The sequence below is a fragment of the Dryobates pubescens genome, chromosome 20 (genome assembly GCF_014839835.1).
Source record: "Dryobates pubescens isolate bDryPub1 chromosome 20, bDryPub1.pri, whole genome shotgun sequence".
Lineage (NCBI taxonomy): Eukaryota > Metazoa > Chordata > Aves > Piciformes > Picidae > Dryobates > Dryobates pubescens.
Genome location: NC_071631.1, coordinates 2,652,243 through 2,677,600, shown reverse-complemented (window position 1 = coordinate 2,677,600; position 25,358 = coordinate 2,652,243). Strand labels below are relative to the sequence as shown.

Sequence of the window (25,358 nt, the reverse complement as noted above, 5' to 3'; positions counted from 1 at the left end):
CCCCGTGGTTCGGGATGCTCTCCGGCGGGACGCTCCCCGCGGGCAGGGTTCTCTCTGCCCGGTGCTGCAGGCCCCAGGGGATCCCCCAGACCCCCGTGGGGAAGGGTCCCCGCAGCCGGGCCGGGGAGGACCCAGATGCTCTCTTTCCCTTTGCCTATTCCTTCCTTCCCCATTGCACCGGAGCCCCGGGGGCGGGGGCCAGGTACGGCGGGGCGGGCCAGCCCCGGGGCGGGGGGGGGGGGAGCGGGGGGGGCGGGCCCGGCGGCGGCGGGCGGCTAAAGGCAGGTGGCGGCGATTCGGCGGGTCCCGGGCTGCCCGGAGGCTGCTGCGGAGCAGGAGCAGGCGAGCGGGGCGGGAGCGGCGGTGGTCCCGGCAGCGCCAACCCCGGCGGTGCCAGCCCCTGGGACGGGGCGGCGGGGGCCATGAAGCGGGCGGCGGTGCCCTGAACGGGGCCGGTCCGCCATGGCCGGGGCGGCGGCGGCGGGCGGCGGGGAGCGGCGGGGAGCAGCGGCGGCTCTGACGGCGGTGAGAACCGAGGGCACGGCAAGGAACCCCCCTCCGCCGTCCCGGGGGACTCCCTCTCCTCCTCCTTCTCCCCCCGCTCCTCCTTCGCCGCCTCCGTCCCGCCGCCACCGGGGGCTGCTGGCGGGACCGCGCCCCGGGGCCACCCCCCGCCCCGCCGGGGCCCCGCGGTGCTGCCGCCGGCGGCTGCAGAACTGTCTGTACAACGTGCTGGAGCGGCCCCGCGGCTGGGCCTTCGTCTACCACGCCTTCATGTGAGTACCGGGGGCGGCGGGCGGGCGGCGGGGGGGGGGGGGGGGCTGCCGGTGTGTAGCATCCCGTTACTCAGGGCTTGAGCCCGGGAGGACCGGAGAAAGTGGTTGCCGGTAGGGCGGCGGGGGACCGGACGCTATCGGTGCCCACCCGGGGAGCTGCGGGGCAGCCGCTGGTCCGAGCTCGACCCCCAGGCTTCACCGGAGAAGTTTCTCCGCGAGTGTTTGCTAAGGGGGACGCGCCGCCGGTGCCCGTTCCTGCCGCCGGTAACGGTCCTGGTCGCGATGAGAGCAGCGCGCTGGGGGAGCTCCGGCACCGGCGTGTCCGGGAGTGGCGAGTGGGGACCCCGGGGGAGCCCCGGGGGCTGTGCCCAGCAGCGGATTCGTGCCGCTGGCTCCGGTGCGAGGTGGTGACCGTGTCCCCGAGGGATGGGGCTTGGTGTCCGGGGTTGTCCCGGTGCAGTGAGGCCATTCCCGGTGGCGCCCGCACAGAGCCGGGGGGGAGGTCACCGTCCTGCTCCGTCGCTGTCCCTTTTGCTGTCATGGGGACCCTCAAGGGCAGGGAGTCCCCTGGAGGGGTGACAGGACAGGTCTGGATGGGACCTGCGACTCTGCCCCGCTGCGTACCTGTAGTAGTGCCGGCAGAGAGCGGAAGTGCCAGCCTGGTATCCCCGCGGCTGTGCCCAGCTGGGGAGGGGGAGTTGTTGTCCCTGCAAGCTGCACCCCGAGAGCTGTGCCCATTCCCGGGTCACAGCTGCACCAAAACATCCCTCTGGAGCCCGAGATGCTCCCAGGAGCAGCTCTGCTCCCTGCCCTGCCTCCACACCGATGCCCTGGCGGTGTGGGGCTGCTCCAGCTCTTCCTCACGGGGAGCCCTGGGCAGCCGGTGGCTTTCACAGAGCAGGAGCTTCTCCAAGACGTAGTTGTTCAGCTCAGGGCTGAGTAACAAATTCATCCCCTTGGAGATGCTGCAACGGGGCTGCAGAGCTGGGATGTGGGGAGGGGCAGAGGCTCCATGTCCCATCCCAGGACCCTCACTCTGCTCCAGCTGCTGAGCTGAGATGTGGGGAGGGGCAGAGGCTCCATGTCCCATCCCAGGACCCTCACTCTGCTCCGGCTGCTGAGCTGGGATGTGGGGAGGGGCAGAAGCTTCATGTCCCATCCCAAGACCCTCACTCTGCTCCGGCTGCACTTCTGGGACACCGCTGCTGCCCGCCCAGCCACAGCCGCGGTGAAGGAGGTGGTGGTTTCCCTCTCTACCAGCTGTGTGCTCGGTGTGTGCCAGGCGTGAGCACCGCGCCTGGGCGCAGCCCCTCTCTGAGCGCAGGAGCCCCCCCAGAATGCCTCTCCCTCGGCTCCCCGGCGCTGGGTCGTTAGCAGGGTGTGAGCCGCAGCTCGTTAAGAGGCAGGGAAGAGGCTCTTGCCTAAGTTAGCACAACGAGCTGGCAGGATGAATTTGTCACCGGAGAAGAGGGCACCTGAGCTCCCCGGGGAGCCAAGGAGAGGAGCCTGGGGCCCATTTGTAACGGCTGCAACTCCTCCGCAGTGTGCGGCCCGGGCAGCGCCAACTGCCCTGCAAATCCCACCCTCCAAAGAGCTTTTCCTGCAGGGAATTCATGACAGCAGCAGCCAAAACCTCCTGCTAGCAGAGAGGGATTGGGCTTGCTGGTGGAGGCATCCTCCTGCTCGCCTCACAGGCAAGATGCAGCCCCTGAGCTGCGCTGGGCACCTGCCTGCAGATGGGTGGTGAGGGGGTTGGAGCTGCTGTTGGGCTCTGCTGGCACTTTGCAGCCCCTCAGAGTCCCCCTCCTGGGTGTCCCTGCCAGCTCCTGTGTGTGCCCAGATGTCCTCCACCAGTTCTTCCTCCCAACCTGTGCAGGTTTTGCCCTGGAAATAACCCCATCAGACCCAAGCAGCTCCCCTCACAGAGCTCCCCAAGCTCTGGGTCCCTCCTCTGCCACCCCAACTGTGCCCAGCTTCTAGTTTTCACCACCTCCTGGTGGCTTTGCCTCGCCTGGACAAGAGGAGCAGGGCTGGTGGCACAGCTCTGCCAAGGAGGAATGGGGCTCTGGTTGGCTCACCCGGTGAGGATGGAGCTGATGGGGTGGCAGCAGCAGGAGCAGAACATCTTCAGCATTTGGTGGGCTGGGGAGGGTTTCTGTTCCTGTGCTGACTTAGTTTCAGGGCTGAGGTGTGCTGCAGGGCAAGCCAGGCCTGCCAGGGACCCCTCTCCAAGCCTGTGGGAAGATGCCACAGAGGGTGCCAGGAGTGGACAGCTCTTCCCTGTGGATGTTGCTTCCTTCTGGCTTCTTCCTAGGAGCACAGAATCGTTTGGGTTGGGAAAGGCCTTTCAGATCATCCAGTCCAACCCTGAACCCAGCCCTGCCAGGCCACCACTAAAGCATGGCCCTCAGCACCGCTGCTCCACAGCTCTGAAACCCCTCCAGGGATGCTGGAAGGTGGTTTTGGTTTGCTCTTTCTCTCTCCTGCAGCAGTGCTGGGGATTGATGCTCTGGGGAATCATTTGTGTGCCTCAAGAGCTGAGAACTGTTTCACACAACAGAGGAGGAAGGTCTTACTCCTGTTTTTTTTGGGGGGGAAGGGAGGAACTGAGGTATGGGGCAGATGAAGCCCATGGCCCAAGTTGACTCAAAGCTGGACCAGTGTTGGTCACAGGACCCATCCTCTGAGTCACACTTCCCACCCCCCCAGCAGCCTGGCTCCAAGACAGGGCTGAGAAGCTGCAAAAATGGAAATAGCAGCTGAGAAGCAGAGAGTTGCCCTCCCCTGAGCAGTGCAGTGCTGGGGAGCAGGGAGCAGGACTGAGCTGATAGCAGTGATTGGACAGCTTCGGCCTCTCTCTGCCACCAAACCGATCCCAAATATCTTCTGGTCCCCAGCACCCACTCCGGGCTGGGCTGGGCTGGTGCTGCTGCTCCTCACAGGGTGCTTTGGTGGCTGCCCTGGAGCTGTGCTGGGCAGCTGCCTGCAGATGGGCTTGGAGCTGCTGTTGGGCTCTGCTGCCACTTGGCAGCCCCCTGCCAGCTTCTGTGCCTTGGTAGTGGTGGGGAGGGGATGGTGTGGAGGCAGGAGCCCATGCAGGTGGAAAGCCAGGGCTGAGGGGTGTGGTGTTGGCTGGCCAGCCCATCTGTGCTCATGGTGCCCATGTGCTGGGCTTGCAGAGCTGTGCCTTGTCCTCTTGAAATGAGAGTTTCCAGCCCTGGAGCTTACAGAGCAAATCTGGGAGCATGACCAACGCCTTAGCCCAAAGGCTTTGCAGCCAGGAGGCAAATGACAACTTCCCTTCCCCATCTCCCTGTGAGCAAAGGGAAGGATGTTCTGCCCAGCTCCTGCCTCCTGGGCTGTGTGGCTGCTGCTGAACTCTGCTCCTGGGCACAGCTTCCTTGGGCTTCTGCCCTTGGCATAGGCACTGCTGCCAGCCCAGCCTGGGGGCTGCCCCCCAAGGGATCTCCTGCACCTGAATCACAGAATGCTAGGGGTTGGAAGGGACCTCTGCAGACCATCCAATCCAGCCTGCCCTCCAGGCTGCCCAGGGAGGTTCTGATAAGCCTCCAGAGAAGAAGACTCCACCACCTTAGCTCCCAGCTGAAGCTGTTCCTCTCCATCTCCCAGCCCCAGGGGGTGGGCAGGGGCTCGGTGCTGCTGCCCCCAAGGATGGCAGCTGGGGTCTGGGAGCTGGTGTGGATGGTTATGAAACTGCTGGGTGCACCAGAAGCTCAGCTCAGCACTTTCCCATTTCCTAGAGGAATGCTTTAATGAAGAACAGTTTGACCTGCAGCAAATTAGGGAAGACTGAGCCAGCAGCACCAGTAACAACCTGCAGCCCCCTGCCTGAGCCACTGCGCTCCATGCTGGGCCAGCTGGGCACCTCCCTTCCCCTGCCCACTCTTTGGCAGCATCTCCCCTGCGTGCTGTGGAGCTGAGATGGGTTTATTTGCCTTGGGAAGGTGTCACTGGGGCGAGGAGCTCAGAGGGTGCCCATCCCTTGGGCACAGGCTGGCTGTGCCATGGCACCTTTGCCCTTGCTGTGTTCAATCTCTGTGTGGTAGGATGGGCAGAGGGGTGGCAGGTCCTGGCAGAGCCCTGGGGCAGGCCTGGCACTGGGTGAGTGATGCCAGGCATGGGTTCTCCCTGGCTCAGGGCTGGCTGGGTGCCTTGGAGCCAGGGGGAATCCCCTCTGGCTCTGGGCAGCAGGGTGGTGAGGGTGCCATGGGTGCAGGGCAGCAGCTGGGTCCTCTCCGTGCACTGGCCAGCTCCTGGCCCAGGACCAGGCTGCTGACAGCTTGGACTGTCCTGGAGTTTCTCTGCTCCTGGATCCTGTTACAGGAGAGGGCTGTGATGGGCAGGAGGGATCTGCCAATGCCTCTGGCATCCCAGCCTTGGTGCAGAGTGCCAGGGCTCTGCCAGGCTGCCCCCTCTCACTGCCCCTCTCCAGCAGTGCAGTGCCAGGGCCCTGCCAGGCTGCCCCCTCTCACTGCCCCTCTCCAGCAGTGCAGTGCCAGGGCCCTGCCAGGCTGTCCCATCTCACTGCCCCTCTCCAGCAGTGCAGTGCCAGGGCTCTGCCAGGCTGCCCCCTCTCACTGCCTGTCTCCATCCCCTCTGCCCTCCACAGCCTGCCTGGGGGATGGGCTGGAGAGCCAGGGGGGCTGCAGGGAGCAGCTTCCCCCAAAGCCAGCTGCTGGCTCTCCACCCACTGGGTAAAAACCTCTTGCCTTAAGACCCTGGGATTTACCTGCTGCCACTGGCATGCCCTGCAGGGAATGGGGGGCTGGGGGGAGGTGATTCCCTGTCTGGCTGCTCTGGCCTGAAGGGACAGGGCTGGGGAGGCTCTGCTGCTGCTGCTGGAGCTGTGTCCTTTGAGCAGGGGATTTGCTGCTGGGGCTGGCCCCATTCACCTTCCCCAGGCTTGAAACGGGAGCTGGCGTGGGGGCAGTGCCAGGGGGAGGAGGAGAAGCAGGCACAGCAGTTTCCCCAGCCCAGTGTGGTGCCACCAGGGCATAAACCGAAGCAGCTTTGGTGCAACCTGAAACTCGCCATTGATTTTATTCTTTTTCTTCCTTTTTCCCCCCCTCCCTTTTCCTTTTTCTTTGCCCCTCTCCTGCAGCTCCCACCAGGGCCCTCCAGCCCAGAGCAGGAGGTGCCAGTTGGGATGCCTGAGGCTGGCTGCTCCTGGCAGTGAGGGTGGGGGAAAGCCTCAGTGCCACGGGGAGCAGAGGTCATTCGTGCTTGGTCACCCTGGAGCAGCTTTGGTCCCTCCAAGCAGCAGTGCCTGGGGGTGTGAGGGTCAAAATGGGGCTCAGTGAGCACCCAGACCTGCCCTCTCGACCTGTGAGTGCTGCTGCCCTCTCTGCAAGGCATTTGGGGGTCTCAGCCTGCCTTGACTTCTTGGGACCACTCACGTCCCTGTGCCCCAAAAGTCCCCTGTGGAGTCCCTAGAGCCCAGATCCCTCTGCTGGGGTTCAGGACCCACCAGGCAGAGGAGGAGCATCTGCAAGCAGCCTGCTTTGCTCCCCCCCTCCTCCTTAAGGCAGCTCCTTGCCAGATGATTCAAGAGCGAAACTATCTGGGCAGCTCCGTGTGAGTGTCTTGGCAGCGGCCACAGGAACCTTGTGACCGTGCTCCCTGTGGGGCCAGGGTGCTGGGGGGCACAGGGGGCCGGTGCCAGGCCGGTGATGAGTGCTGGGTGATGCTCTCTGCAGGCTTTGGCTCCTGTTCCTTAAAGCACAAAGGTGCTGGGGACACAGCTGCAGCTGAGGTCCCGCAGCAGCCAGCAGCTGCTGCCGGCTCGGTGCCGGGGGCGCTGCCGGCTCCATGCCATGGGCGCCGCTGGGTCCCTGCCGTGGGTGCTGCCAGCTCCGTGCCATGGGCGCTGCCGGGTCCCTGCCATGGGCGCTGCTGGATCCCTGCCATGGGCGCTGCCAGCTCCATGCCATGGGCGCCGCTGGGTCCCTGCTGTGGGTGCTGCCAGCTCCATGCCATGGGTGCTGCTGGGTCCCTGCCGTGGGTGCTGCCAGCTCCGTGCCATGGTGCTGCCGGATCCCTGCTGTGGGTGCTGCCAGTTCCCTGCCATGGGCACTTCTGGGTCCCTGCCGTGGGCGCTGCCAGCTCCATGCCATGGGCGCCGCTGGGTCCCTGCCGTGGGCGCTGCCAGTTCCCTGCCATGGGCACTTCTGGGTCCCTGCCGTGGGTGCTGCCAGCTCCATGCCATGGGCACTGCTGGGTCCCTGCCGTGGGTGCTGCCAGCTCCATGCCATGGGTGCTGCTGGATCCCTGCCGTGGGTGCTGCCAGTTCCCTGCCATGGGCACTGCTGGGTCCCTTCCGGGTCCCTGCCATGGGCGCTGCTGGGTCCCTGCCGTGGGTGCTGCCAGCTCCATGCCACAGGGCTGCAGGAGGAGATGTGCATCCCACAAACTCCTCATCCCAGCCTTGCTCCCAGCCTGTGCCAGGGCACTGGAAAGCCCCCTCCCGGCCTCACCCCACTGACACCCCCAGCTCTAGGGCAAGGAGGGCTCTGGGAGCAGCACCTTCACTCTCCCAGTGCTGAGAACCACTTCAGGACTGGGTTCTGAGCATGTGCTGGGCTTTGTGTTGCTGGTGCCGCGCTGGGGCTGGCTGGGGGCTGGCTCCAGCCCTGGCAGCAGTGCCCGTGGAGGAGCCCTGGCTGCTGCTCTGCTTCTCCGCGGCGCGGGCCGGACCCTGCCATGGTTACGGCCACAAACAGGGCCACTACAGCCCGGTTATTTATAGCCCCTGCAGCAGACAGGCCTCCTGCTCCACCTCTGCTGAAGGGCTGAGGGATGGGGGATTTGCAGGACACGGTGTTTATGCAGCTGCAGGCGGTGCTGGGGGAGCTGAACCTCCCGGGCTGGAGGCTCCGAGGGTGATGAAGGCACTCGGAGCATCTCTGTGAGGCTGGGAGGCCTGGGGCTGTGCAGAGCCACAGAATGGGGTGGGTTGGAAGGGACCTTAAAGATCATCCACTTCCAACCTCCTGCCATGGGCAGGGACACCTCCCACCAGCCCAGGTTGCTCAAGGTCTCATCCAGCCTGGCCCTGAGCAGCTTCAGGGAGGGAGCATCCACAACCTCCCTGGGCAGCCTGTGCCAGGGTCTCCCCACCCTCCCTGGACAGAATTCCATCCTGATCTCCAGTCTCAATCTCCTCTCTTCCAGGTTAGCCTGGAGAAGAGGGCTGGGAGGGGATCTTATTAGTGGTCACAAATAGCTGAAGGGTGGGGGGCAGGAGGCTGGGGCCAGGCTCTTGAGTCAGTGGTGCCCAGGGACAATGGGCACAAACTGGAACCCAGGAGGTTCCACCTGAACAGGAGGAGAACCTTCTTTGGTGTGAGGGTGCTGGAGCCCTGGAGCAGGCTGCCCACAGAGGTTGTGGAGTCTCCTTCCCTGGAGAGCTTCCAAATATGCCTGGATGCATTCCCATCACTGTCCCATCGGCTCTGGGATGTGGTGCTGAGGGACAGGGGTTAGTGGCAGTGGCTTGGCAGCAGTGCTGGGGTTGTGATGGCTTCTGAGGAGGGGCTGAGGGAGCTGGGGGTGTTTAGCCTGGAGAAGAGGAGGCTGAGGGGAGACCTTCTGCCTCTCTACAACTCTTAAGTAACTTCTCTCAAGGAACAAGTGATAGGGCAAGAGGAAAAGGCCTCAGGCTGCACCAGGGGAGGGTTAGGTTGGACATCAGAAGAAAATTCTCCCCTGGAAGGGTTCTCAAAGCCTGGCCCAGGCTGCCCAGGGGGGTGGTTGAATGCCCATCCCTGGAGGGGTTTCAAGGAGGCAGAGCTGTGGTGCTGAGGGCCATGGCTTAGCCCCAGCCTGGGTGGAGTTAGAGAAGGGTTGGGCTGGGTGAGCTTAGAAACTTTGCCAACCTCACCAGTTCCCTGGTTCTGTGGGATGCTGGCACAGCTCTGCCCAGGCTACACCAGGGTGCTGCCCAGGGATGTTCAGCTTGGCACTGAGTGCTGCCTGGTGGCCCCTTGCCCAGCACTGCTCCTGAGCAGCCAGGACCATCCTGGCCCAGCTTCCCCTGAGCTCAGCAGCTTTCCCAGCTCACCTGTTCCTCACTGGCACCACGCTGCCAGGGTGAGCATATGGCAGAGTCTGCTCTAATGAAGATGAATGGGGGGGAGGGAAGGATTTGCCCCCTCCCATCCAGGCCCCCTGCCTGCCTTGCATTATTGTTGTGGGGAGGAGTGTTCCTGCAGGCAGGCTTTGCTCCAGCCACGCTGAGAGCAGCTGGAGGGGTCCCATCCCTGTGCCCAGGCTGCCAGGTAGGGACATGTGCCAGCAGGGAGGTGTGTGGGCAGCAGCAGGAGGCCCTTGGGGAGGGGGCTGGCGATGGGAAGTTTCACTGAGGAGGGCTGATGCACCAGCTCAGCAACAACAGCATCTGCTCCATCCATCCTCTGGGACCCCAGGGAGCAGGGAGGCAGCCAGGTTCCTGCCAGCTCCTGCCCCACCATCGCTGCCCCATCCCATTTTCCGTGGCAGATCCCCTTTAATCTTGTGGCACTGCTTGGCAGGTGGGGAGGGAGCTGAATTTGTGAGCCTGGCACCGCTGGCACCACGCAGTGCTTGATGGAGAAGCTGGCCAAGCCCTCAGTGTGGGGCAGAGATGCTGAGAGCAGCACTTCTGCCCCGGATGACTGGGACTGGGAGAATGCAAGAGGCTGGTTCCTGGCTCTCCAAGCTGCCTTCAGGCATCTGACCCTCTCTGGGACCCGAGGGAGGCAGCCAGGTTCCCGCCAGCTCCTGCCCCACCATCGCTGCTGCCCCATCCATTTCCCATGGCAGGTCCCCTGCCAGCTCCTGCCCCCTCCCGTTTTCCATGGCAGATGCCCCGGGGTGTGGGGGACACAAGGGGCTGGTTCCTGGCTCTCCAAGCCGCCTCCAGGCATCTGACTCTCTCCCTAAGCCGCTTAGGCGCTGCCGGCAGCCAGGACGCAGCTCCCGCCCAGGCTTTGCGAGTTAATTCCTAGCAGGTGATGTGTTCCCAGAAAGTTTCTTTCCCAGCTGGCTCCGTGGGGCCTCGGATAGCTCTGTCCTTCACCAAATCCTGCGGGATGCTTGGGGAAGGGGGGGGAGGAGGGAAGCACAGTGGGAGGCATTCCCACCCCCGGGGGTGCAGATTTCCATCATCGGCTTTCCCAAGCGGCTCCAGCCCTCGTGGGGACAGGTGACAAGAGGAGCCCTGGCTGGCTGCAGGGCCACCCATGGAGCGCCCCTGTTGGAGCAGCGTGTGCCCAGGCACTGGAGACCCCCCCTGAGTGCTGGCTGGGGTGGGGGGTGGGGAGAGGCACAAATCTTTGCAGGCTGGAAGATTTCTGCCTTCCCCTCCGCTTTGTGCTCCGCTGCCCGTGTAATTGCCTGCTAAATCCTGATGCTTTAATCTTTATTGCTGAGGAGGCACAAAGCAGAAGGGCTCTGGCCCTGGGCTGCTCAGCCAGGGCTGCTTCGGCTTCTTGGACCGGGAGCACTGGGGCTTGGGAGCCCAGCGACCTGCTGGTGGCACCGGTGCGGGCAGGGCGAGGGGACGGCCGTGCCCTGCCGCGGGCGCTGAGGGCAGAGCTGCTGTGGCAGGGGAAGGAGGCTCCGTTCCTCAGGCAGAGGGAGAAGGAACTGGCTCCAGCTTCTGCCTTGGGGATGGGGAGAGCCTGGGAGAGGAGCTTTGCCCTCTGCAGCAGGGCTGTGGCACCCCCCCAGCCCCTTCCCTGCTGCAGCTGGCACATGGTGTGTGCCACTCTAGCTCTCCCTTCTCCCTACCCTGCTCCAGCCCTTTCCCTGCTCCCTGCCCATCCATCCCAGCTCCGGTTTCCCCTCTCACTGGTCTCAGAGAGCAGAGCTGCCTGTCCCCTCTAGGCTGGGGTTTGAGTTGGGTGCTACCCATCCTGTGCCCCACTGTGGGCAGGGGGCACTCGGTAGCCTCCTCATGCCATGCCCAGAGTGGCAGAGCTCCCATCCCTGCGTGGCACAAACTGGGTTCATGGCTGGGTTTGTATCTCCCTGGGTCATGCCCAGCTTTGGGGGGACCTTGGCTCCCCCCGCCCCAGTGCTCAGTGTCTGTGCCAGGTCCCCTTGGCATGGCTGGTCCCACAGAGGGCACAGGGCATCATCTCCCAGTGCCTCCCCACTGGTGCTGGGGCAGGTGCGTGGGACAGGTCTGGTCTCACCCCTTGGGCACCCAGTTCAGACCCAGTTCAGCTCTCAAGCTCCACCCCAGCAACAAGAGGAGAGGGGAAGGTGCCCTTGGTGCTCCTGAGTGGGTGTCAGGCAGCATCTCCCTGAGCTGCCCACCCTTGGGCATTGCTCACTGTGCTGGGAGGGCAAGATGGGTGCCCACCAGCTTGGGGGACAGGGTTGCCAGGGCCTCCTCACTCCCACTGCTGGCCTTGGCCTGGCTGTCCTGGTGGCGCCTCCCGGTGGTGCCAGGGGGCCGCGGTGCCCAGCGGGTGCCACGGGGCTGCCTGTGCCCTGGCAGGGCTGGCAGTGGCAGGGCAGTGGCAGAGCAGTGGCCCTTTGCCTGCCATCACGTGGGCTGGTGGCACAAACCCTCCGCTTTCCATTTTTAGAACCGCTGGATCAGGGGAAAAAAGGTATTTTGGGACTTTGATTCTCTCCAGCTCCAGAAGCTGCTGAAGTTCTTTCCCCTCCCTATTTTAAATGGGCCAGTGCCCCCCGTGCCCCCCGTGCCCAAGCCCAGCCTCAGGACAAACAGCCCCACAGCAGCTCCCTCTTAACTCTTCCCCTGGGCCAGCTGTCCCCAGCAGGTCCCCCCATGGTGGCAGTGGTGCTGGGGCTGGCTGGGAGAGCTCCTGGCCCCTTTCTGCTCCCTCCCTGCCTGCAGCTAGCAGTTGTTGTGCCTGGGCAGAGGTTGGCAGAGCCTGGCACTGAGCCCCATGGCTCCTGGAGCATGGTTCTCCTCCTTGGTGCACGTGGGGCAGCCTGGTGTCGTGCTGTGGTACCAGCCTGGGCTGGCACAGGGGTGCCATCATAGGGGGGGACCAGTGATGTGCCCATTGCTTAGGGGGCATCATGCCACCCTGAGCCCTGCCCAAAGCTGGCAGAGGGCCCATCCTGGGTGTGCCAGAGGGATGCAGAGGGAGTGGAGGGGCCCTGCCGTGGGCTCAGTGCCCTGGCTCAGGGAGGTGCTGCCTGAACTGGGCATCCCAGCACCATGGGCAGCCTCGGGGAGGGCAGGATTTGGGCACAGCTCTGCCTTTGCACCCACAGGCAGCTGCTTGTGGGGGTCCCAAACTGCTCTGTGCCACCAGCTAGGGACAAATTGTGTCGCTGGGGGGTCAGCCACGGCCGGGGGGGTCAGGCTGGTGGGGTGGCAGCAGTGCAGGCTGGGCCCCCCTTGGCCACCCCCGGTGGTGGGGGGTGGGCAGCCTCACCCACATGCTCTTGTTCCAGATTCCTCCTCGTCTTCAGCTGCCTGGTGCTGTCAGTCTTCTCCACCATCCAGGAGCACCAGAAGTTGGCCAACCAGTGCCTCTTCATCCTGGTGAGTGAGCAGTGGGGCTGTCCCCTGGACTCCCCACCTTACACCCCAAAAGGTTTGGCCCCAGTCGTGGGCAAAGGCTCTCCGACCCCTTCCCCAGCCCCACTGTCGCTCTTGGTCGGTGGTGTTGAGGGTGGCAGTGGCTCCAGCAGGGCTGCAGGGTGGCTTCACTGCTGTGAGGCTCAAGAGAACCAGGGCACTGTTTGGGTTGGCAAAGCCCTCCAGGGTCCTCCAGTCCAACCAGCAACCCAGCACCGCCACAGCCACTAAACCGTGGCCCCAGGCGCCCTGGCCACACGTTCCTTGATCGCTTCCAGGCATGGGGACTCCACCACCTCCCTGGGCAGCCTCTTCCGGTCCCTGACCACTCTTGCAGGGAAGAAATCTTTCCTGATCTGGCACAATTTCAGGCCATTTCCTCTCGTCCTCTCACCTGATACGAGGGAGAGGAGGCCAACCCCCACCTCACCCCCAGGGCTCCTTTCAGGCTCAGGGGTCTGACCTCTCCCCGCAGCAGGGAGAGGCACAAACCCCTGGCGGGGTGGGGGGAGGAAAAGCCACAAACAACAAAAGGCAGGGCGCGGGAGGGGCTAAAAAAAGGCAACTTTCCCCCAAACTGTCAGAAACGGCTGACGCTGGAGTTCTGCCGAGGGCCGGGGACTAAATCGGGAAGGTCCTTGTGACTTTCCCGCGCGTAAGCAGAACGGGGACTTGTTTGTGTGCGAGGCAGCAGGACAATGCTGACGGCGGAGGAAAAGGACCCGGCTCGGGCTGAGCTTGGCACGGGGAGCAGAGGCAGGATGCTCAGACGGGCTCGATGGCAGCGGCTCCCGGCGCGCTGCCCTGCGATCCCCCTGGGATGGCTCCCGACGAGGCTCCGCTCCCCCCTGCCGCCCGTCTCAGCCCCAGCCGCACCACCAGGCCCAGCTGAGCACCCCCGGCACCATCCTGCTCCCGACACCCCCACCCCACTCTGCTGCCTCTGCATTTGCCCCCTGCCAAAGCCATCCTGCTCCTGACACCCCCACCCCACTCTGCTGCCTCTGCATTTGCCCCCTGCCCAAACCATCCTGCTCCTGACACCCCCACCCCACTCTGCTGCCTCTGCATTTGCCCCCTGCCAAAGCCATCCTGCTCCTGACACCCCCACCCCACTCTGCTGCCTCTGCATTTGCCCCCTGCCCAAACCATCCTGCTCCTGCCATCCTGACACCACTCTGCTGCCTCTGCATTTGCCCCCTGCCCAAACCATCCTGCTCCCGACACCCCCACCCCACTCTGCTGCCTCTGCATTTGCCCCCTGCCAAAGCCATCCTGCTCCTGACACCCCCACCCCACTCTGCTGCCTCTGTATTTGCCCCCTGCTGCCTCTGTATTTGCCCCCTGCTGCCTCTGTATTTGCCCCCTGCTGCCTCTGTATTTGCCCCCTGCCATCCCCATCCTGCCATCCCCATCCTGCCATCCCCATCCTGCCATCCCCATCCTGCCATCCCCATCCTGCCATCCCCATCCTGCCATCCCCACCCTGCTGCCTCTCTTTTGGTTTGTTTTCATCATAGGATCATGGGAGCTGGAAGGGACCTTCTGGAGATCATCCAGTCCAACCCCCCTGCTGAAGCAGGCTCACCTAGGGCAGGCCACACAGGATGGCAATGTCCATATGGGTCCAGTACCTGAAGGGGGCTACAGGAGAGCTGGGGAGGGGACTCTTCATAAGGGCTTGCAGTGACAGGAGGAGGGACAAAGGCTTTGAATTGGAAGAGGGGGAGATTGAGCCTGGAGATGAGGAAGAAATTCTTCCCAGTGAGGGTGGGGAGACAGTGGAACAGGTTGCCCAGGGAGATCCTGAATGCCCCTTCCCTGGAGGTGTTCAAAGGCAGGATGGATGAGGCCTTGAGCAACCTGGGTTAGAGGGAGGTGTGCCCGTGGCAGAGGGGTTGGAACTGGATGAGCTTTAAAGTCCCTTCCAACCCAAGGTATTCTAGGAATCTCTGACCCCCCCTGCCAGAGCAGGGTCGCCCGGGGCAGGTCACACAGCAACACGTCCAGACAGGTCTTGAAAGTCTGCAGAGAAGGAGACTCCACAACCTCTCTGGGCAGCCTGCTCCAGGCCTCCAGCACCCTCACCCCAAAGCAGCTTTTTTCCCCTCCTGTTTGGATGGAACCTCCTGGGTTCGGCTTTGTGCCCACCGCCGCCGGGCACCACTCAGCAGATCCCAGCCCCAGCCTCTTATCCCGCCCCAACCCCCTTTCTCTCTGGCTGATCGTGGCTCAGATGCCCTCTGGGGCTGCTCTTCTCCAGGCTCAACAGCCCTCTTGTCCCCTCCCCGGCAGGAGTTTGTGATGATCGTGGTGTTCGGCATGGAGTACATCGTCCGCGTGTGGGCTGCGGGCTGCTGCTGCCGCTACCGGGGCTGGCGCGGGCGCTTCCGCTTCGCCCGGAAACCCTTCTGCGTGATAGGTACTGGGCTGGGGTCTGGGCTGGGGTCTGGGCGGGGGGAGGGCTGCTAGCATCCAGTGGTTTGGGTTGGAAAAGCCCTCCCAGCTCATCCGCCCCAACCGCGGCCACTAGAGCGCCTCCCCAAGTGCCACGCCCGCAGGCACCTCCAGGGGTGGTGACTCCACCGCCCCCCCCCCCGGGCATCCCCCCTGCCAACGCATGCCCGGGCTCGGGTGTGGGGCAGGGGGAGGGTGGAATCTGGGGGCTGCATCACTCCTGCCCGTGGGTGCCTGCGAGAGGCTGGTGCCCCCCCGAGGGCAGCTCTGCACCTCCCTTGTGAGACCACAGCTGGAGCTCTGTGTCCAGATCTGGAGCCTCTGTTACAGGAAGGATCTGGAGGTGCTGGAAGGTGTCCAGGGAAGGGCCATGAGGAGGAGCAGAGGGCTGGAGCTGCTCTGCTATGAGGACAGACTGAGGGAGTTGGGGCTGTTCAGTCTGGGGAAGAGAAGGCTCCCAGGAGACCTCATTGTGGCCTTCCAGTACCTGAAGGGGGCTGAAGCTGGGGAAGGACTTCTGAGGGTGCCAGGGAGGGATAGGACTGGGGGGGATGGAGCAACACTAGAAGTGGGGAGATTCAGATTGGATGCCAGGAAGAAGTTGTTCCCCATGAGGGTGGTGAGAGCCTGGCACAGGCTGCCCAGGGAGGTGGTGGAAGCCTCACCCCTGGGGGTGTTTGCAGCCAGGCTGGAGGTGGCTGTGAGCAACCTGCTGCGGTGTGAGGTGTCCCTGGCCGTGGCTGGGGGGGCTGGGACTGGCTGAGCCTTGAGCTCCCTTCCAGCCCTGACGGTTCTTCCGTGGTGGTGCCCTCAGATTTCATCGTCTTCGTGGCCTCGGTGGCCGTCATCGCGGCCGGCACGCAGGGCAACATCCTGGCCACCTCGGCGCTGCGCAGCATGCGCTTCCTGCAGATCCTGCGCATGGTGCGCATGGACCGGCGCGGCGGCACCTGGAAGCTGCTGGGCTCCGTCGTCTATGCCCACAGCAAGGTGAGAGGCTGCAGCAGCTTCAGGCTGCAGCAGTGAAACTGGGTCCCCCTCTGTGCCCACTGTTCCTTGTCCTGCCCCTGGGCACCACTGAGAAGATCCCAGCCGCATCCTCCTGCCCCCTACCCTTTCTCTCTGGTAGCTTTAGGCTGCAGCAATGGTTTGAGGCTGCTGTGATAGTTTTAGGCTGCTGTGGTAGAACTGGGTCCCCCTTTGTGCCCACTGCCCCTTGTCCTGCCCCTGGGCACCACTGAGAAGATCCCAGCCCCATCCTCTTGCCCCCTACCTTTTCTCTCTGGTAGCTTTAGGCTGCAGTGGAGGTTTGAGGCTGCAGCAGAGGTTTGAGGCTGCAGCGATAGTTTTAGGTTGCTGCAGCAGTTTGAGGCTGCTGTGGTGCTTTTAGGCTGCTCTGGAGGTTTGAGGTTTCTGTGGTAGTTTGAGGCTGCTGCAGTGCTTTTAGGCTGCTGTGGTAAACTGTGGTGAACTGGGTTCCCCTTTGTGCCCATTGCCCCTTGTCCTGCCCCTGGGCACCACTGAAGATCCTAGCTCCATCCTCTTGCCCCCCACCCTTTCTCTCTGGTGGCTTGAGGCTGCAGCGGGGGCTTGAGGCTGCAGCGGGGGCTTGAGGCTGCAGCGGGGGCTTGAGGCTGCAGCGGGGGCTTGAGGCTGCAGCGGGGGCTTGAGGCTGCAGCAGGGGCTTGAGGCTGCTGCCTAATACTACCACAGCTGTAGTTAGGGACACAATGGCTCTCTCTTCTCGCCTCCTTGGGCTGGGAGATGCTAACTGGCTTCTGCTTGACCATGGCTGGGGAGGGACTTTTTAAGGTGTCAGGGAGGGATAGGACTGGGGGGAATGGAACAAAACTAGAAGTGGGGAGATTCAGATTGGATGTTAGGAAGAAGTTGTTCCCCAGGAGGGTGGTGAGAGCGTGGCACAGGTTGCCCAGGGAGGTGGTGGAAGCCTCATCCCTGGAGGTGTTTGCAGCCATGCTGGAGGTGGCTGTGAGCAACCTGCTGCAGTGTGAGGTGTCCCTGCCCATGGCAGGGGGTTGGAACTGGCTGAGCCTTGAGCTCCCTTCCAACCCTAACAGTTCTCTGATTCTCTGACTGCATTGTTTTGGCTAAGTTCTGACATCTCTCTCTGCTTCTTTCTCTTAGCCCTTTTGTGTGCAGGGGGTAGGGGAGGAGGCAGGGAAGGGAGAAGCTATCAGCAGCTCCCCTGGCCTTTGAGCAGGGTGTTGCTTGTGCTGTGTATTGATTGTAAACATTGTCTATTTTGTAGGTACTCATTGCAGTTCTGCTTGTAAACGCAGCTTCCTCTGCTTCCAGCTGAGCTGCTCCGGGGTGGGAGGGGAGGATTATCAACCCACTACAGCGTCCCAAGTCCTGGCACGATTCAGCCCCCATCCCCCTTCTAGAGCCACTCTCACCCCCGCCTCTGCCCCTCCAGGAGCTCATCACCGCCTGGTACATCGGTTTCCTGGTGCTCATCTTCTCCTCCTTCCTCGTCTACCTGGCAGAGAAGGATGCCAACCTCCAGTTCGCCACCTACGCCGACTCCCTCTGGTGGGGCACGGTAAGCTCGGCCGCCGCGGCCCCCCGGCCCCGGGAGGGGACAAGGAGGGGTGGGACGATGCCGTGGAGGGGGAGCTCCCTCCAGGCTTCCCCCTGCTCTGGCCCCGGGCAGGTCACCCTCACCACCATCGGCTACGGGGACAAGACGCCGCAGACCTGGCTGGGACGGATGCTGGCAGCTGGCTTCGCCCTGCTCGGCATCTCCTTCTTCGCGCTGCCCGCCGTGAGTCTCCCGGGATCACAGGGCGTGGTTTGGGTGGGGGAGCCCTCTGAGGTCATCCCGGCCGACCCGCAGCCCCACACCACCGTGGCCACCAAACCACGCCCCAGGGTGCCGCGGCCGAGCGGTCCTCCAACGCCTCCGGAGGTGGTGGCTGCGGAGTAGGGGCAGGGAGAGGGTCCCTGCGCCTCCCGCCCTGCGGAAACTGGGGAGAAAGGGCCCAGCTCCAGCCCTCTGGTGGGAGGGTTCCTGTCTCTGCCGGTGGTGGCATGGCCAGCACCCGCGGACTCCATCTCTTCGTTGTCCTCAGGGCATCCTGGGCTCTGGCTTTGCCCTCAAGGTGCAGGAGCAGCACCGGCAGAAGCACTTCGAGAAGAGACGGACCCCAGCGGCCAACCTGATCCAGGTAGGGCAGGGCCGGCACCTCCTGCCCCGTCCCAGGGCTGCTCCTCTCTCTCCTCCATCCCTTCTTCCTGTCCTTCCCTGCTGCAGGCAGGACCCAAATGCCTGACCTCACATCTGGCTCCTTTGGGCTGGCTTCTGCCCGTGGTGCCCGAGGGGCTGCAGTGGGGGGTGGGGGTCTGGCTGAGCCTGGTGCCCAGCTGAGCCTGGTGCCCCTGGGCTCTCCCCTGCAGGCTGCCTGGCGTCTCTACTCGACAGATGCCAGCAGGGCATACCTGACTGCCACCTGGTGTTACTATGACAGCCTGCTGCCCTCTTTCAGGTAGGCAAGGAGTGGGTGAGGGCTGGGGGGGGCTCTCAGGGGGGCACCTGAGCTGATAAACGACCTGGGCAGGCCTGAGGGGCCATGTGGAGCTGCTGAGGGTTTGGTGGCACGGAGCAGTACAGACACCTTGGGACTCTGGAGCCTCAGCACAGCACCTGTGGAAATGTCCAGCACCCTCCTTCATCTTCACCATTGCCACAGCACCCATCCCACCCTGTCCCCTCTCACCCCATCCACAGCCTTCCTCCAGCAGTGCCCCAGGGAAGAGGATGGTGCCACCGGCTGTGGGGACCTCGTGGCTGGGCCAATGAAGCTGCAGCTGGATGGGAGCTGGTCCTGAGTGTGGTGGCAGAGTGGATGGACCTGGGGCTGTTCAGCAGGGAGCCCCATGCCCCATTCCTGCCATGTTCTTCCCTCCTATGGCCCCTAGGATGTTGCCACCATAGGTGGATTGAAGATCTCCAAAGCTTTTCCTGATGCCTGGCATGTTCCCATCACACCACACCAGGGTCTGGCATGCTGTGCCCATGCCTGAGCCCTCCCCTCCTGCCCAATCCAGCCATGTGCCATTTGTCCCTTTGCAGTGACACATCCATGGTTCTGTTTCACTCTGTATGTTACCAAGGACAGGGCTCTGAGCAGTGCATCCCTCTGGTCCCAGCTCCAGCCTCCCATGCACTGCTGCTGAGCACGATGCCAGGCTCTCCCAGTGTGGGCATCACAGTGCCAAGCTCCCTGCTGATCAGAGCAGTCCCCTCCTGGCTGCTCCAGCGGTGCCCAGATCCCCAGATCAGATAGTGGCAGGTCCCCATGTCCCCATGCCACGGCAAGGGTGCTGGTCCTGTCTGTCCCCTGCCTGTTCCGTCCCTCCCAGCGCAGGTCCCACCCCTTGGCCCATGGTCAGCTCCTGTGGGACCTTTCCACAGCACCTCCTCCATCAGCATCACCTCAGGTGTGGGCAGCACCACCTGGAGCTGCTAGGAAACTCTCCTTTGAAAGGAAGCTGCTGTTGGCTCCTGGGTTTGCTCCTGGGTTTACTCCTGGATTTGTTCCTTGGTTGCTCTGCTTTTGCTCCACTTTTGCTCTTTGTTCACTCTGGGTTTGCTCCACTTTTGCTCCTGCTTTGCCCCTTGTTTACTCTTTTGCTCTTTGGCTTGCTCTGGTTTTGCTCTTGGTTTTGCCCCTTTGGTTTGCTCTTGGTTTTGCCCCTTTGGTTTGCTCTTGGTTTGCCCCTTTGGTTTGCTCTGGTTTTGCCCCTTTGGTTTGCTCTGGGTTTGCTCTGGGCTTTGCCCCCTGGTTTGCTCTGGTTTTGCTCTTGGTTTTGCCCCTGGTTTGCCCCTTTGGTTTGCTCTTGGCTTTGCCCCTTTGGTTTGCTCTGGGCTTTGCCCCTTGGTTTGCTCTGGTTTTGCTCTTGGTTTTGCCCCTTGGTTTGCTCTTGGCTTTGCCCCTTTGGTTTGCTCTGGGCTTTGCCCCTTGGTTTGCTCTGGTTTTGCTCTTGGCTTTGCCCCTTGGTTTGCTCTTGGCTTTGCCCCTTTGGTTTGCTCTTGGTTTTGCCCCTTGGTTTGCTCTTGGCTTTGCCCCTTTGGTTTGCTCTTGGCTTTGCCCCCTGGTTTGCTCTGGGCTTTGCCCCTTTGGTTTGCTCTTGGCTTTGCCCCTTGGTTTGCTCTGGTTTTGCTCTTGGTTTTGCCCCTTGGTTTGCTCTTGGCTTTGCCCCTTGGTTTGCTCTGGTTTTGTTCTTAGTTTTGCTTGTTTGCTCCTTTTCTGCTCTGGTTTTGCTCTTAGCTTTGCTCTGGTTTTGCTCCTTTCTTCACTCTGGTTCTCCCAGAGGAGGACCTGGCTGTGCTCAGCCTTGGTTTGCTCATCTGGTTTGCTTTGGAAAGTTTAATTTCTCCCTGTTTTCATTTACCCCCAACCTCAGAGAGCTGGTCCCAATGTTTGAGCATTGGCATCGAGCCCACAACGGAGGATTTAGGAATCCAGAGGTGAAAAAATTGCCTGATGGAGCCCCACCACCTTACCACTCCTTCACCCCTGGCCAGAAAAGCCTCATGCCTGCTGCTTGTTCAGGGGAAAGGTAGGAGGGTGCAGCCCCACAGCCTCACCTTCTCCCTCCTCTCTGCTCTCTCTCCTCCTCTGTGTCCTCCTGCGATGCCACCCTGGTGCCCATCACCGTCAGACTGGGCCTAGAGGAGCAGCCCCTGACCCCACTCCCTGCCCAGCCTGGTGCCAGGGCACCCATCCTGCTCTGTTGCTGGCTGCTGGCATCACTCCTGGCTCCCAGCTCTGTTTGGTCCCTGCCAACAGACCCTGGGCTGTTGTGAAGCCTCTTGCAAGGCTCAGCTCCACCTTGCTGCCCTGTTCCACGTGGCCACAGCACCAGGACCTTGTGCAGGCTGGGAGTGGCTCTGCAGAGGCAGTGCTGTGAGCCTCTTGGGGCTGGGTGGCCCTGCTGCAGAGCCAGGAGAGGAGCAAAACCCTGTCCAAGGAAGGCTTCCTGTGCCCACAGCAGTAGGGAGCAGCAGCTGCCCCAGTGCCAACAAGAAGAGGCAAGAGGGTTTGGAGCTGCCATGCTGCTGGCAGTGACTGCTCTGCAGCCTGTCCCTGGTCACCTCAGAGAATCACAGCATGGGTTGGGTTGGAAAGGACCTTAAAGCTCATCCAGTTGCAACCCCCCTGCCATGGGCAGGGCCACCTCCCACCAGCCCAGGTTGCTCAAGACCCCGTCCAGCCTGGTCTGGAACACCTCCAGGGAGGAGGCATCCCCAGCTGCTCTGGGCAGCCTGTGCCAGTGCCTCCCCACCCTCCCTGGGAAGAATTTCTTCCTGATGTCCAACCTGAATCTCCCCTTCTGGCCAAAGAGCAGCCCAGGGACCACAGCTGCCACCCAGGGCCCCAGCTCAGCATCAGGGTTAGGTGGGGAGAGGCAGTGCTGCTGATCTAGGGCTTTGTGCCTCAGTTTCCCCTCTGATGGCAGACATGGAGCTGCAGGGGGGTGGCACAGCATTGGGATGTGCCATGGGGCTGTGGCTGCCCCACTGCAGGCACAGAGCCAAGGGGGACCTGCTCCCTGTGACAGCCCCGAGGTGAGTATGGGCCTGGGGGGCTCCTGGCTGCAGCAGCTCCAGTCTGGGCTTGGTGAGGAGCTAGGAGCTGACAAGGGGAGGAGCTGCACCCCCAAGCCATCCCACCCAGGGGTGGGCTGAGCTTCACACTCCCCCCATCCCCTCCACGAGCATCACCTCTCATAACATCTCATCTTCTCTCTCTCCTCCCTTCTCCTGCTCACCTTCCTCCTCTCCATCCCTTCCAACCTCCCCCCCAAACCTTCTGTGCCCCCCACTCCCCCACCCCCCAAGCTGGAAGGAGGAGGACGTGGAGCCCCACAAGTGCTTACGCCTCAGGTAATGTTCACCCTGGGTGGTGGCCAGGCCACAGCAAACAGGCAGGGGGCTGGGGGGCTGCAGAGCCCTGGCCATGTTTGCAGGGTGGTCTCTGTTCTGCTGCTTGGCACCGTGGGTGCCATCCCCTCCCCACGGCGCCATCCCCACGGCGCCATCCCCACGGTGCCATCCCCACGCCTCTCCTTGGCACAGCCCCACTGCTGAGGAACTGGGCTTCCCCCAGCAGGGCTGGTGTTAGGTGTTTATGTAGGACCTACACAAACCACTTGCCTCTTGCTTCTGGCCTCCAGAGGTAGATGGAGGCCCCACGGTGCAGCAGGAGATGCTCACCCGCGGCGGGCAGGGAGCCTGTGCCCTCGCATTGGGGCAGAGCCATGCCCAGGGGGCTGGGCACATGGTGACCCTCCTGGCCGTGGGCTGACTCTTGTTTTCTCCTGTGTCTCTGCCCTGACCCTCCAGCCCCATCCTTAGTGGTAAGAGGAGGCTCTTGAGGACGTGGGGCACATGGAGACGGAGGTACCATGTCCTGCCTGCCCTGCCCATCCTGGCTGCCTGCCTGAGGGGTGAAAGGGGTCTGGGGGGTGAGGCAGAGGAAGGTAGAGGCTTGAAGGGGGTGACCCTTCTGCAGGGCTTTGGGGGGGCTGGGGGGGAAGTCTCTGCATGGCCTGCTGCTGAGCTGATTGTCCCCCACCAAGCCCTGCCTCAGTTTCCCCCTCCACGCAGCACAGATGAGCCCAGGCTGTGCTGGGCTCGCCGAGTCCTGCCCCAGCAAATGGGCACCCCAGTGGCATGGGATAAACCCCATCCCAGCTCTGTCCTGCAGCCTGCTCCCCTGGGACACAGCTCTTCCCATCCCTGCCACCAGCTGCAGGGCTTTGCTGCAGCCCTGCCTGCCCGGGGCCAGCTCCCCAGTGACCTGCATGGGGAGGAACTGGGAGCCCAGTGCTGCCCTGCCTGTACCCCTGCCTTGCCCTGGCACCCCTGGCCCTGGAGATCTCCTGTTGTGCAGGGCTGTGGGGCTTGATCTGCACCTTTGGCTTCCTCTGCTTGGCCTCCTTGCATGTCCCAGGCCGTTCTTGTGGTCCCCCAGCACAAGGGGTGGGTTTGTGTAGGTCCTACATAAACGATGCCTGTTGTAACCCCCCAGCAGAGCAGGGTGTGGGGTAGGAGGGGGGTGCTCTGCTCACCCACTGGGGCAGAGCCTGGATCAGGGGGTGCAGCCTGCAGGAGCAGGAAGGGGACTGGCTGGGTGCCAGCAGGGATGGGGTCCCTGCAGGACCAAGGGTCTGGAGCTCTGCTGTGTGTTCTCCCTGCCACTGTGTGCCCAGCTCTGCCCACTCTGTCCGTGTCTGTCTGTCTGTCTGTCTCCTTTCTCTGCTCCCAAGGGGATATATAAAGGCATTGAAAGGAGCAACCCCAGAGCTGCTCCTGCCAGGGGCACACAGTGCCCCCTTCTCCTGGCCCGGCTGGCACACGGGCTGCTGCCCACTGCGTGCCAGGGGCTCTCTGTGAGCTCAGCACGGCCACCCCTCTCCTCATGCCCAGCACGATGGGCACCGTGTGTGCGTTCCCTGTGCCCACCCCACGCTGCCCCTGAGGCTGCCCCCCCCCGCTCTCCCCGCAGCAGCAAGATGGGCATCAAGGAGCGGATGCGGCTGGGCAGCTGCCAGCGGCAGGGCAGCCGTGGCAGGCAGCACCTGGGGCCCCCCCTGCACCGCTCCCCCAGCACCGAGGAGCTCCCCGAGGCCCCCAGCCCCAGCAAGGTGCAGAAGAGCTGGAGCTTCAACGACCGCACTCGCTTCAGAGCCTCCCTCAGGCTCAGGCCGAGGGCTCCGCTGGAGGGTAGGTGCTGGGCACCGCCGGGCACCGGCTCTGAGCCCGTGCTGGAGGGCACAGGCTTCAGTCTCTGCCACCCGCCCGCAGCCGAGTGCCCGCCGGAGGACGGCGGCGAGGAGAAGAGCTCCCCCTGTGAGCTGAGCTTTGAGGACATCATGCCGGCGGTGAAGAGCCTCATCCGGGCTGTCAGGTGGGACTGGCCCCTCCCGGGCAGCTCTGCTGCTGGCCCCAGCTCCTCCGCAGCTCGCAGCCCTTGGGGACGAGTGCGTGTGGCTTGTCCAGCCCTTGGTGGTGGCCAAGCTGGGCAGGGAGGACTCCGGGTCACTGTCCCCGTGGGAGAACCCTGCCCTGGCTCAGCCCACGCCGTGGGGACAGTGGTTGTGGCCTCTGTGCTTTGCATGCCTCCCCCTCCTCCTCACCACCCTCTGGGCACCTCCAAGTCCTCCCCAGGGCCCTGCAGCTCGGCTGTCCCTGCAGGATCCTCAAGTTCCTGGTGGCCAAGAGGAAGTTCAAGGAGACCCTGCGCCCCTATGATGTCAAGGATGTGATTGAGCAGTACTCTGCCGGCCACCTGGACATGCTGGGCAGGATCAAGAGCCTGCAGACGCGGTGAGCTGCCCTGAGGGGGGCGAGGGGCTCTGGGCTGTGCCCGCTGGGAGCTGTGCTGGCTCATGGGGGTGGGCAGGACACCTCCCCAGAGCCACATCCCCACCCTGGTGCGGCCTCCAGAGCCTCATCTCCATCCCATGTGGTCTCCCATGGCCTCTGGAGTGATGGGCTCTGTCCTTCCCCACCCTGCCAGCGTGGACCAGATCGTGGGCAGGGGAGCCCTCGCTGCTGACAAGAAGGTCAGGGAGAAGGGGGAGAAGCTGGCGCTGGAGGGAGAGCTGGTGGACGAGCTCAGCATGATGGGGCGTGTGGTCAAAGTGGAGAGGCAGGTCAGGAGCTCCCCAGGCAGCAGGTCACCATCCCTCCCTGCCTGCCTGCCTCCCTCCTTCCCTCCCTGCCTGCATCCCTCCCTGCCTGCATCCCTCCCTGCCTGCCTCCCTCCCTCCCTGCCTGCATCCCTCCCTCCCTGCATCACTCTTTCCCTCCCTCCCTCCCTCCACTCACCCATCCCTCCATCTCCTGCGGGATGGAGGAACCAGGCCCCTCGGGCCCCCTCCCCGCCCTCGGGGAAGGTCGTGCTGAGCCCAGCGCCCCCTCCCGCCCCCACAGGTGCAGTCCATCGAGCACAAGCTGGACCTGCTGCTCGGCCTCTACTCCCAGTGCCTGCGCAAGGGCTCCGTCAACTCCTTCAGCCTGGCCGCCGTGCAGGTCCCCCCCTGCGAGCCTGACATCACCTCTGACTACCACAGCCCCGTGGACCACGAGGACATCTCTGTCTCTGCCCAGACCCTCAGCATCTCCAGGTCGGCCAGCGCCAACATGGACTGAGCAGCGTGGGAGGAGCAGGATGGATCCTGCCCTGGGTGCCAGGCCCTGGTGGCATCGCCCAGCCACATCCTTCAGGGTCTTACTTGAACCAAGTCTTCCTTTGCTGGGGCATGGCTGCAGCAGGGAGCTCTGGGGCTGGGCTGGGAGCTCAGGGTGCCTGCCCTGGGGCTGGGAGCTCAGGGTGCCTGCCCTGGGGCTGGGCTGGGAGCTCAGGGTGCCTGCCCTGGGGCTGGGAGCTCAGGGTGCCTGCCCTGGGGCTGGGCTGGGAGCTCAGGACGGTGTGCCATGGCCAGGCCATGCTGCTGGGATGCTCCTGAGATGCTCCTGCCCTTGCCAAGAGGTGAGACACCTCCTCCCTTCCCCAGCTCCTGGGAGC

General features: G+C 63.5%; 1 protein-coding gene across 4 annotated transcripts; it reads left to right on the top strand.

The window, feature by feature from the left end:
• Positions 1-339: 339 nt before the first annotated feature.
• KCNQ4 (potassium voltage-gated channel subfamily Q member 4) lies at positions 340-25,184 on the top strand. 4 transcript variants are annotated; one of them, XM_054170593.1, is made up of 15 exons: positions 340-776; positions 12,216-12,306; positions 14,638-14,764; positions 15,614-15,789; positions 17,237-17,362; positions 17,474-17,584; positions 17,892-17,987; positions 18,217-18,305; positions 20,227-20,382; positions 21,665-21,709; positions 23,334-23,551; positions 23,633-23,735; positions 24,023-24,154; positions 24,348-24,483; positions 24,764-25,184. In XM_054170593.1, exons 1-15 carry the CDS (start codon positions 463-465, stop codon positions 24,980-24,982), a joined length of 2,139 nt encoding a protein of 712 aa, XP_054026568.1. In that variant the 5' UTR covers positions 340-462; the 3' UTR covers positions 24,983-25,184. The 4 variants fall into 4 exon arrangements, with proteins under 4 accessions (XP_054026568.1, XP_054026566.1, XP_054026565.1 ...); XM_054170591.1 differs by lacking the exons at positions 20,227-20,382; positions 21,665-21,709 and adding an exon at positions 22,169-22,225; XM_054170590.1 differs by lacking the exon at positions 21,665-21,709.
• The last annotated feature ends 174 nt before the right edge of the window (positions 25,185-25,358 follow it).

Coding starts and splice junctions, on each gene's coding strand:
- KCNQ4 (XM_054170593.1), top strand. CDS start 463: ATGGCCGGGGCGGCGGCGGCGGGCGGCGGGGAGCGGCGGGGAGCAGCG. Junction 12,307..14,637: donor ACCAGTGCCTCTTCATCCTG/GTGAGTGAGCAG, acceptor CCTCCCCGGCAG/GAGTTTGTGATGATCGTGGT. Junction 20,383..21,664: donor GCTGCTTGTTCAGGGGAAAG/GTAGGAGGGTGC, acceptor CCACCCCCCAAG/CTGGAAGGAGGAGGACGTGG.